The 12,305-nt window shown below is 32.1% G+C and overlaps 3 protein-coding genes across 4 annotated transcripts in view; all 3 read right to left on the reverse strand.

Annotated features, from left to right (window-relative positions):
* Window positions 1-4,238, reverse strand: part of Tsp2A (tetraspanin 2A) — a 6,494-nt gene extending 2,256 nt beyond the window's left edge. Inside the window, exons 1-4 of the mRNA XM_018451709.1 lie at window positions 3,802-4,238; window positions 2,723-2,920; window positions 1,682-1,858; window positions 1,396-1,581 (exon numbers count right to left, since the gene is read on the reverse strand). Coding sequence (XP_018307211.1) covers window positions 1,396-1,581; window positions 1,682-1,858; window positions 2,723-2,920; window positions 3,802-3,888 — 648 coding nt within the window. The 5' untranslated portion in view covers window positions 3,889-4,238. The remainder of the gene's footprint in view (window positions 1-1,395; window positions 1,582-1,681; window positions 1,859-2,722; window positions 2,921-3,801) is intronic.
* Window positions 4,239-4,575: 337 nt separating this feature from the next.
* DNAlig1 (DNA ligase 1) lies at window positions 4,576-10,075 on the reverse strand. 2 transcript variants are annotated; one of them, XM_018451404.1, is made up of 16 exons: window positions 9,976-10,075; window positions 9,783-9,842; window positions 9,531-9,608; window positions 9,345-9,430; window positions 8,963-9,276; window positions 8,516-8,768; window positions 8,254-8,380; window positions 7,964-8,136; window positions 7,660-7,883; window positions 7,174-7,302; window positions 6,972-7,111; window positions 6,491-6,692; window positions 6,130-6,336; window positions 5,524-5,976; window positions 5,085-5,282; window positions 4,576-4,772 (listed from the first exon to the last, which is right to left on the reverse strand). In XM_018451404.1, exons 1-16 carry the CDS (start codon window positions 9,993-9,995, stop codon window positions 4,599-4,601), a joined length of 2,838 nt encoding a protein of 945 aa, XP_018306906.1. In that variant the 5' UTR covers window positions 9,996-10,075; the 3' UTR covers window positions 4,576-4,598. The 2 variants fall into 2 exon arrangements, with proteins under 2 accessions (XP_018306906.1, XP_018306898.1); XM_018451396.1 differs by lacking the exons at window positions 9,783-9,842; window positions 9,976-10,075 and having other exon boundaries at window positions 9,531-9,776.
* A 616-nt stretch (window positions 10,076-10,691) lies between these two features.
* LOC108722486 (GTPase Era, mitochondrial) lies at window positions 10,692-12,240 on the reverse strand. The gene is made up of 3 exons (XM_018447636.1): window positions 11,766-12,240; window positions 11,215-11,652; window positions 10,692-11,045 (listed from the first exon to the last, which is right to left on the reverse strand). The coding sequence occupies exons 1-3, from the start codon at window positions 11,994-11,996 to the stop codon at window positions 10,692-10,694; spliced, it is 1,023 nt and encodes a 340-aa protein (XP_018303138.1). The 5' UTR covers window positions 11,997-12,240.
* Window positions 12,241-12,305: the final 65 nt, after the last annotated feature.

Here is a 12,305-nt window from a genome sequence, read left to right on the forward strand (position 1 = left end):
CGCGTGATATGATTCCAACTATCCATAGAAGGTTGGAATAAAATATTAAGAATCCATCTCCGATTTTGAAACGGAATATCGCGTGATATGTGACAGAAATATATGCGAAAGATATGTGACAGAAATAAATGCGAAAGAAGATTTTCTGTACAGATTTTTATTTTATTTCGCTAAAACCAACGCGCCTTCAAAAATAATTTAAACAATAATTAATTAATCGTTAATTATTTGACAACAATATGTTTTGCACTTAGAACAATAAAAATATTTTAATCTCGCATTTAGGTTAAAAGTAGTGTGAAATAGATACTTTTTTAAATTTTTAATCATTCCGAGAGATATAATATGATTTATTTTATAATGCATAATTTTGAAAAGCATTTTGATATATTAGTTCCGTCCGTTTTTTTTGCAAAAAGTATGGTTTTATTTAAAAAACAAAATGAAAAAGTATCTCAATCAAAATATTGTCCATCGTTAGCGATGACTTTTTCCCATCTTTCAGGCAGTAAGCGAATTCCGCGGCGAAAGAATGGCTCATCTTTGGAGGCTATCCACTCAGAGACCCATTTTTCGACATCTTCATAAGAATTGAAGTGTTCCTCTGCAAGTGCGTGTGCCATCGATCGAAACAAGTGATAGTCGGAAGGGGCACAGTCTGGTGAATAAGCCGCATGGGGTAGCACTTCCCAGCAAAGTGCTTCTAACATTTCCTTGACAAGTTTTGTGACGTGAGGCCGAGCGTTGTCATGAAGCAAAATCACTTTATGCTGTCTCGTTTCATATTCTGGTCGTTTTTCGTGCAATGCTCGGCTCAAACGGATAATTTGTTCTCGGTAAAGATCCCCTGTGACTGTTTGATCAGATTCCGTGCGAGCGTCCTAAGCCTTTAGACTACCGAGACGAATGCACGAAATGCAAGAGATCCGGATTCGACTCCCAGCCGAGGCATTATTTTTCGCAATAAGTTTATTACAGTTTTTAAGTTGGGAAATTTGGGGGGATTATTAATATTTCAGATTTGATTGCGTTGAAAGTCCGACAACCATATCGGCACGCAATTATAATTTCTGAAATTAATTCATTTAAAATGAATTTAGAATAGTTCAACATCTTAACGTTCAGAATGTAAGATATACTTTTTCCATCTCAAAATGCATTTTAATTTTGATTGACAGTAATGTACACACTGTCAGTAATATGGTCTTTTACCCTAGCGCAAAGCGCGCGCCTGTTACGTCTAGTCTATTAAATATAATGAAAGAAACAGAGAGAGAGAGAGAGAGAGAGAGAGAGAGATTACAACTGATAAAATTTGTCGAATTAGAAATGTTTAAAACGTTTACTTCTGAAAGAACAATGAAAAAAAAGAAAAGAAAAGGTTTCGTCTCTTACGTGAAGCATGCACAACGCCATCGCCATACCGGCAAGCCATCCCGATCTCGCCTCCAGAAACCAGGACAATTCGTCTACGCAACCGTAATGGAAAGCATTCCCTGTGACAGTGTCCCGGCATTCGGTGGGCAACGGTTTACGCATCTGTGTATAATCCCTTGGTCCATCAGCTCCGCAGCATCCGACCTAACGCATTCGTCAAAAATAGGTAATCGTAAAACACGTAATCGTAATAAATAAAGATACTCTTTTCTTCCTCTGAAAGAAGAATTCAACGTTCACTTACAGTTTCTTGGATTACTCGTAGAATGAAACTCGCCGTTTCAAGATGAGAATTACTGATAAGACTGTACATGGACCGTTCGATGATAGGCTGAATCTTACTGTCGTACGTTGAATAATCGAGAATGACTGCCGCTCCAGTTAGACAGCAAATAAAGCTGAACGCTTGCAGACCCACATGCTAAAATTAGTTATGAAAGTTTTTTCATACAAATTTCCATTAAATTTTCTACAATGACGAAGAAATTATTTTTAAATAGTTCCCAAAAAGAATTGTTTATAGCGTTGAAAATAAATATTCGAATTAAAAATTAAATGAGGATCAAGAGAGGATATACTTTCAAGAAAATATCCTAAAAACTCTCAATTTCCTTAATATCTTAATTTGTAGGAAACATTTTTTAGGCATATGTCATTAATCAGCATTTGAATTAAATAATCAAAAATTATTAAGAAGGATTAATTTACGACAAAAATGATTTTATTTTATTTTTTTTTTGAGATATATACTAATTTACATCATTTGCAAAAATCAAATTCTTAAGTATCTTGCAAATTAAGTATTTGCAATTGTATCTACAAAGTATCTTTACAAGTGTTTCTGCAAAGTGTATTTGTAATTTTTTCCAAAATGTTCCAAAACCCTGGTGAAAATTTTTCCTATAATTTTATACGAATTGAAACATTTTTCAGAAATATCCGGAAAATTTACATCTTTTCTCAGAATTTTTCATACATGTGAATTCTGAAATATTCTGAGATTTCTCATCTCTTAATTTTTAAAAAATATTTTTTAATTTTTTAGATTTTATAACATTTCTTCAGAAATTATACTTACAAAAAATCTTAGAAATCTTATGATATTTCAAAATTAACACATGGAAAATTCTAAAAAAAGATGTAAATTTTCTGAGAAGTGATCCAATATTCGTATAAAAAATGTGAGAAAGTTATAAAATTATATAGAAATTCTGAAAAATTATATGAAAAATTCTGAAAAAAATTTTCACCGGGGAATGCTAAGCAAATTAATAAGCGTTCTTACAACGTATAAAGTCACGATGTGTTCCATAAGCGCGGCAGCGCAGCCGATGAAAGCGATGGCCATGACAAGCACCGAGGTAGCGATTAACAAGTAAATTCCGATATAGAACTCGTACATGTTCAAAAACTCCACCCATTCCTCGAACATCGGCTCGAACCGCATCCAGATCGACAGTCCGAACATTGCGCATCCCACGATCTTTTGCCAAGTGACAAGAACTTTGTTAATTGTATGATAAATAAGGATGTAGCAATAATAATTCTTTCAATGAAAAATCTCTCGAACTTCTTTTATTAATCGTGATAGTGTAATAGCGAAATAAAATTATATTTTTTAAAGACTATATTAAATTAATTGTAAAATTTATTAATAAAAAAATTATGCTTAAATAAAGATTGTTCCTCTCCTAAAAAAATAACATTGTGTGAATTAAAGTTTTATAAATCGCTTGGCTATTCAATTTTATAAATTGCTCAATCAATCTTCATGAATTCTATTTTTATTTAAAATTATCAATAAAAAATTTATATGTCGAATTTATTTATAATATGTGAAAATAATAATTTAATATAAAATCGTATAGCATTATTTTTTCAATCTCAAACGCCAATTTTTTAATTTGACTTTAATTTCTTCCTGTAACGAGATTAAATGTAACTTAATTTAAAAAACTTTTTATTATTGAAAAATAAAATTAGATAGTTTTAAGAGTTAACAAAATTATTTAATATATTAGTCTGTATTTTGTACATATATCTGAAAGAATGTAATTTATTACGAAGAGAGACAAATTTTCGTTAAAAGAAAACAATCAATCTTCCTACCGAGTAAGAATAGAAAGGGATTTATGTTTTACAAAACAAATTCTCAATTTGGAAAACTATTACATCTATTATTATTACAAAAGCCTTGCTTCCTTTTTTCACAATTATCTTCTAATACAAACTGCTTTCATTCACTCTTTTTCATTCGAATATTTTTTTCAATTAATACCTAAAATATATTATAGTATTATTTCACTGTCACGGTGTAACTTCACAAGTCGACGCAATTATTGCGATAACTCCACGCACACCCACCCATATTACTGCGTTCAAACAAAAAATCGTGAACTTAATGCAGCCGATCCGCTTCTCGAGAGCCGGTCCGGAACTCTTGGTGACCATTTCCTTACGTCCTGCGGAAGATATCCTCCGTCGCGAATTCACGTAAAAAAGGCGGCTATTTCGAGAACGGTGTGAGGCGACAAGAATGTAATTAGTCAATTGAGAACGTCGACAGGTACCAGAGTATCATCACCTAACGTTCCGGCGGTTTATCACTAGCAAATATAAGATAAGTGGATAAGAGCGTCCTAGATAAAGATATAACGCATGAGGTGAATCATTTCATTCGCGGTATGTGTGATAGACGTAAATTATTAATGATTGAATATTATTAATCAGGAAAGTGTTACCATGATGTCCATTTCATTGTTCAATCTTTTAATTTCTTCTAGACATTTAAATTTCCATCAAAAAATGATGTACGTTGTGGATGTAAATGAAATAAAAATTAAACATCACATATTATTAAATTTATGATAAAGAAATTGAACCTTAAACTCTTTGAAAATCTTTATTATAATCAAATCCTCAAAATTACTGATACACAAAGTGTTGTTAATATATAATACTTCGAAATGTATGCAATAAATAAAATATGAATTAATCCCTCTCCTAGATAATTGCTATTAGTAATAAACATCAAACGCAACGTGGAAATTACGTAGTTTGCCATATCAGATATATATTTATTTACAATATTCCTTACAAAATTAACGATTATATAAAATATAAAACATACTGGATTAATTTATGCGTCGTGAAATAAAAAATTAATAGAAATCTTCCTCCGTGGCTTTCGATACCGGAGTTTTATTTTTTATCTGTTCTTGATTATTATACATATTTGCCACGTCTTGAGCAGAAGTGGCCTGTTCGCAGGTCTTATCCTCGCGGATCCTGATAAATCGCGGAAACCTTAAAGATATTCCCTTTTCTGGATCAACCTAAACAGAACAAAGATAAAATATACATATCCGTTTCTATTAATTAAAAAAATATTTATTAAACAAACTAGAAATTCCAAAAAAAAATTAATTGCAGGAATATATTTTTTATTATCTCTATTTTATAATTAACCGATAGAAAAAATACAGTATATTCCGTGTGTGTACCGTATGTAACGCAAACTGTTCACGAATAAAAGATTTCCGGAAACGAAGTAAATTATTACGTCGTACAATATGAATTTGTTTTAGCACAATTATGATGAGTTATATTTTTACGAATACTCGTCTTTCGAAAACTAGGGAACTCACTATTCCGATAGCTGCTCTGTGTACTGGCGAGAGGGAGAGATCGGCACACTTGATCTCCCAAACTTGAACTGGCTCAAACCAGTGATCCGGCTCATGACTGCTATCGAAGCGATAGTACGATTTGGCCTGTGGTACTATAAGATCTTTGAAGAATTTGGTGTGATTTTCGAGGTCATCTTCTTTGAATCCCGTACCGATCTATTTACGAAAAAATAATATATGTATATCGATATAAGTAATATCAAGCAAAAGAAAAAGTATATGTTGATAGTAGAAATTTAAATTATAAGAGAGAATCGCCAAATGTTTTATATATACTTTAAAAAACATCTTAATAAAAGTATTATACATAGAAATATCTATATATGGACAAAAATTTCCAATAATTATACATCCTTGTTTACTTTCACAAAGTCAAAGAAATATTTCAGAGATATACCTTACAGACGCTCTGGTACTCTTCATTTTCCTGATCATAACAAGCTAAGAGGAAACCACCATAAGTGCCAGTCCTCTTTCCCTTGCCGATATAACCACCGATTACAACTACGTCGAGCGTATCGCCGACGCCATCCAAGTAGTCCTTTTTCAGCTTCAGCCAGTTTCTCGATCGCTTCGCGATCTCATAGGTCGCCTCCTTTTCCAACGTCTTTACCATCAAACCCTCGCAATTTCCCTTCACAGATTCGTCCAAAAAAACTTCCACCTCTTCCATCGTCGAGGCATCTAAACTATTAGCGAATTTCCATTCACCTTCCACTTCCTTGAAATGCTGTTTCAACAACTCACGACGTTTCAGGAACGGTTCCTTCACCAATGGTTCATCATTTAGATATAACAGATCAAACATAAACACGCATACTTGTACTTTAATATCCTCCTCATTAGCATCCTAAGAACAAAAATGGGACATTACTATTTTGTATGTGAAATTGTCACTATAAACTTAATAATAATTACAGTCATTTAGTGATAATAAAATTATGTGTAATAATTACAATCAAAATAATTAAAATTACAAAGAATAATAACATGTAATTACTACCTTCCGCTTTCTTGTACTGAGTATTTGGAACGGTAAAATTTGTTTCTTGTCGCTATCCCAACCGACCGCCTCGCAATCGAGTATACAATTCTTCACTTCATCACCGCGACTATTCTTGAATCGCTTAATGATATCTGGATACTTGGTAGTATTGTCCTCCTGATTTCTACTGTATATTTTTATTTGACCATCGTCCGCAACGTGTATCTGTCGAATTGTAATTCTTTAAACGACTTGAATCTAAATTATTAAGTACTCAGCGAATTAATTTTCAAGTATCCTATTTTTCTTCTATATATGTGCAATAGAATATTTTCTATTATACTATAAAATTTTCAAAGTTAAATGTGTGAATAAGAACCTGAGCTCTTTCCCCGTCATACTTCCATTCACAAGTAAATTTCAAACCCTCAAATCGCGTTAGGACTTCTTGAACACCTTTGGTAGGATGCGCCAACATAGGTTTCAAGGGTATTCCAGGAGTAAGTTTGCACTTGCTCGGCAAGGTATTAATTCCGTCTTCCAGTAAAACAGGAATTATACGATTATAATTCGGACATTCACTGCAAAAAGATATAAGATTAGCAAAAAAAAAGAGAAACTTAATTGAATATTTAACATATCTTATTTCTAAATTAAAAAATAAAATTTTTAATAAAATATTTATTTTAATAAAATTATGATACAATTAAATTATTTTAAATATAATTATGTATATTTATGTAAATTTCATTTAATTACATATATTTCTTTCTTTTTAATTAAAGAAAACATTTTATTTCGACAAAACATTTGTTTTAATATTTATATAAATGTTAATAATACTTTCAAAATGATCTTACCAATATGTTGTTTTCAATATAAGTGCTATTTGATCATATTTCTCTTTGAAACGATCACTCGACATCTTTTTGCTTGCGTTCAGAATTTCTGGTGGATACTTTTGTTCTGGCGGTGTCATCGCACAAGCTAAAGCTAATGCCTAAGAAAATCCAGATATTTAATAATATTGATCAAAACTGTGTAATATCGGGAACAACTTACTTGTAAAACAGATTGTTCCGCCAATCCGATACGAAGCTTCCCAGCCACCAATCTAACTAGATATCTTGCTTCTGTATTACGGCATGCTACAAACAGCGTCTGAATTTTATCTAACTTTTTCGATAGAGACTGTAGAAAAAAAATTTTATTTTACGTAAATATATAACAGTTTTCAATTTATTTATTCCTATATAAATATTTCAGTTTCTCATCATTTAATCTTTTTCTGAAACCAAATATGTATCACACAATCTTTATATTTCTCATAATTCTTCTTTAATTCTTTAAAAATCAAAATTAATTTAATTCAAAGAGAGAAAGAGAGAGAGTTTTTCAATACAAATTAATTTTTAATTTATAGTATAAACTCTAAGTCTTTATTTTTTATAACTCAAGCGTCATTACTCTGTATTTTTTTTAAATTTTTACATATTCATATTAATCCTGCTGTAAAAAGATCCTGATTATAACAGTTGCATGAATTACCGCGTGTCCTGTCATCTGAGCAATTTCCATCAATCTAGAGTATACGTTGGGAACCGTCAATGGTGCTGGTTGAAACATGGTTCTCTGATTAGATTTACTATTTTCTGCTACAATTCCCAAATCGCCAACCTCCTGGACATCGACTCTAATTTGTGCCAGTGTCCTACCAGTACATTGCGCTATCGCCTTCATCAAATTCGTATCAGCGATTCCAAACTCAACTCCTAAAATTTAAATAGTTATTTTTAGACAAACATTAAGTATTGTTTTCTTTTAAATTTTGAATATCAATGTCGTTATTAACCTTCGTACGCTGGCGCTAATTGATTAAGGCACAGATAAACGCTCGGCAAAAGATCCTCGGGGGTCAGAACTATGACAGATCGGAAGTAATTTGACAGTATCTCTATTATCTTTAATCTTGCACTAGTTTCTTCGATGATCTCCAAGGTGCGCACGAATGCGCTATATGGAGTTCTGAAAGTGAATTTCAAAGGGAGAAGTTTTTAAATATCGCTAAAATCTTACAAAATTTTCACGGTTTCTTATAATAAAATAAAACCTCCTAAAAAACAAAATTATATTTTAACTCACTTGTCCCCTCGTTTCCAGCACGCATTGTCTATCGGATGATAGACGGATGCGCTGGGATTGTAAGACTGGTTGGCGCTTTTTCCATTGTTCACTTTATCATCTTTTGTGTCGCCCTTTTGCTTAAACACTGCAACACAATTTCAAATAGCTGTTCGAAATAAAATATTTAAAGCTTATACTATTTTTTAAATTTATTTAGATCTGTGTTTTAAAATTCAATCCACAACTTTTTCAAAGTATTCTTAAATTGTTGAATACTTACTAAAAAAGTTGGGCACTTTCTTAGCCTTGTTTTCGGGTGTAGGCTCTTTCTTTGGATTTTCATCCTTAGAGGAAGTCTGTGATTTCTCAGGCGTAGACTCTTTCTTTGGACTTTGATTTTTCTCTTCATTGTCCAAAGCGCTTTCATTTGTGTCATTATTGGAAGCATTTTTATTTATGTTGCTCGACTCGTCTACACTTTCAGTCTTCTTCTCCTCGTTGTCAGTCTCTGATTTTTTTGGACTTTCAGGTAACTATAATTATCATTTGTAAATATAAGAAAAATTCATAGAATACTTAGAAATTTGTAGAATTCGACCGAAATCACATTTTGATCTCCAGCCGAAAACGAATATTCAATTTTTATTTAATTTCAGCCGAAAACAAAACTGAAATTTAAACTTAAATAAGTCTTAAGAAAAGCAATTTTAAAAGAATTTGAACTTACAGGTAGATGAGTCTCATCATCACTGGAATCTACCAACTGAACTATCTTAGACCATTTCTTTTTTACAGTCTTTTTTACTTTTCCTGCCTCATTGGACTTTGATTTCTTCATCGAAAATGTAGATTCTTCTTTTTTATTTTTCTCTTCAGCTGTACCGTTTTCTATATGATTATTCTTTACCTTTTCTTCAGCATCATTTATATTTTCAGCCTCTTCCTTTTTCTTTTTACCAGGCGTATCTTTCAGTTGCCTTTTTTCTGCCTTTTTTGATGCTCCAGGAGAAAGCTTACTGGGCTTAATTTTTGGAGTAGCTCCTTAAAAATAATTACAGAGAGATATATGTATCATAGATGAAATATCTGTAGTTTGACAGGATAGTTACCTAATTTGGTACGAGGCTTAACGCTTGGCGAAGGTGTCTTGGAAACTGTCTTTGACTTTGTACGTTTAATGTTCTTTGAAGGTGGACTACAAAACCGATTTACAAGAAAACAATTAAATGCAAAGAGAGACTTTTAATGATTTGAAATATTAATACTTGAACATATAAATTATGAGGTTTAAGCACCTGGAACTGTTGCTGCTATCTCTTTTCCGTTTGCCATTCTCCGTTGCATTCTGATTCTGCTTGTCTGACAAGTTGTGGCTGTTGGTTGTATGTATCCAATTAAAAACGACAACAAATCGATTGTGAGCTGCGACTGCGAGCTCCAACCGTCGAATCGGCAGAGCCAGCGAGCTCAAGCGCGAGCATGTAGCGAGGATTTTTAGCATAATCGATTACCATAGAGAAAGAGAGACTATTGATAATAAAACATACCTCTCTGAATTATCCTGGCCTGAATTCTCCTTCTTGGATGATGTCTTAGTGAAGAAGGAGCTACAAAGATAAAGCAAATGACATAAACACTTACCTATGTACAAATTATTATTACGCTAATTAATTGAATTGCGTATTTATAATTATAGATTAAGTTATGTCAAATTGTTAAATAATTATTATATCTACTCACTCTATACGACGCTGCGCCATTATTATTACTATGCTTCTACGCCGTACAGGTTTGACAGGTTTCCCGCGTTTATTTCATGTCGTGATGGTGACATAACCTCACTTTCATAGATCAAATACTATACGTAGATAGAAAAGTCTGACTTTGCATCTATGCCAGCGCACTAGCGCCAATTGAGGAAATGGATATCAACTACATATCAATATCCACTGTCGATGTTTCCGCTATTTGATTCGAGTGATACCCATTTTGAAAATTATATTGCATTTCTGCATAAAATATAATAATTTACATCTATGTGTATACAATGTAAACTTACTGTTTTTACTTATGATTTTATTTTACAAAATTAGGATTTTAAAAAAGGAATAAATTAACTGCTGCCATAATTCTAGCAAGTTTTATAAATAATTATTAAACAACTTCGATCCAGTTCTTGCATGAATGTAAGATTTCATCTCGGTTTAACTTGCTGTTTACCTTTTTCTAATTCTTAGAAAAATTCTTACTTCCTAGAATTAAAAAAAGGAATAAATTGAACCTAGATTGAAGTTAATCTTATATTTGTGAAACCGGGCTTTACAGAGATGCGACATAGAAGAATCATATTTTTAAATCAGAGATTGATTTTTAAAGGTTTTGGTTGTATTGAAACATTAAACTATGTTCTTTGTAAATACTTATATTTATTTAACAAATAACAAATATAAATCAAATTATATCAAAGGTTTCACAACTAGCTTTAATCTCACCGATGTTCGAAAAGCGTGTCGCAGTTCCTGTTCTGCCATATTAGCGACTTGACCTACTCTATTATTCTCGCCGCGTATTAATAGACGAGCGATGCGCTTGTTGGGACATTTAATGGATACCAGCGCATTGACACTGTCGTCGGGTGCTGGATCAAAGTGTTCTAACTTCACCAGTAAACTATAAGGAACCTCGTTTGGTAGAATGTCTAGCAGCTTTGCTCTTACTGTCTGCCATATTATATCCTGGCATGTATTATCAGTGTAAACATGTCCTTCATACTCCCAGGCTCGTGGTTTAGCTGAGTCTAATAAGTAAGTCTGCAAAACATAAAAAAATGATGAATGTAAATGTTACAATATTTCAAATATGGAAATTATAATTCCATATTTCTAAGAATTATATATTGTAAAGAATTAGACACAAGTGATAATAAATTATAATTTATTATCACTTGTGTCTAATTCTTTACAGTAATCACAAATTTACCCTCAAGTCATTAACACCGTCCCTAGTCAAAGCAGATATCATAAATACGTCATAGAAATCTGGAGACTTCTTGCTTTTAGTCAAAGTGTATACAAAATCTAACAATATCTCCTTCTTCTTTATTATGTCCACTTTGTTAATGACCAGAATTATAGGAATCTTCTTTCTTATATCTTCTGTCAAAAGTTTTAATATATTTAAATCGATCTTATGTCTAGTATATATATTTCCTGCATCCTGCACAATTCCTATAATATCTGCCATATTCAAAGAGGCTTTTTGATCTTTTTGAAAGCTGTTGGCTAATTTGAACTTTTTACATTCAGTAAGGGAAACCATACCAGGCGTGTCCATAAATATAAGCTGAGTATCACCTTCGCAATAAATTGCACGTGCTTTGGTTTGTGTGGTGTGTACTTTGCAGGATACAGGACATATCTATTTAACAAAATAATATAAAAAGATATATATCCCTTTTAATTACTGATTTAAATAATATACCTTAATTATTTATTTTATATGAAAATATATATGTAAATGAAGATTATTACCGATCGTTTAATAAGTTGATTAACAAGTGTGCTTTTTCCGACATTTGGTGCGCCTAGAAAAGCGATCTTTAAAGACTTTTCATCTTCACGACGTATCAATGTACGATTTTCGTTGGATTGTAAAGCAAATTCTTGCGGATCATTTACCGAAATGCCGTCACTGTTTGAGAAACATCGCCGTAAATAACGCGCACTCGCGCGAATCGCGTACCTCTCGAGCGTAAATAACATTTCGTGTTTAAGACATCAAAGCAATTTTGAGGAATTTTATATGCACGTCGAGTAGATTTCCGAAATTATGCTTCTTTTCACTTTTCTATTTTTTTTTTATTGTTTCATGAACATTACTTTGCAATGTGTATAGGTTATATTTGCATGAGCAATTTCTTCTTTTAGATAGTTAATTTTCAAGTCACAAGATCGTAGTGATTTATTTAACTAAGATTTTATTAATTTTCTAGTATATACTATGATTAATTAATAAATTCGTGAAAATTATACATTCGGCATCACCATCAGCGTGACACATAAAGGTGCCTT

The sequence above is a fragment of the Mycetomoellerius zeteki genome, unplaced genomic scaffold (assembly GCF_001594055.1).
Source record: "Mycetomoellerius zeteki isolate Tzet28-1 unplaced genomic scaffold, Tzet1.0 scaffold106, whole genome shotgun sequence".
Taxonomy (NCBI): Eukaryota; Metazoa; Arthropoda; class Insecta; order Hymenoptera; family Formicidae; genus Mycetomoellerius; species Mycetomoellerius zeteki.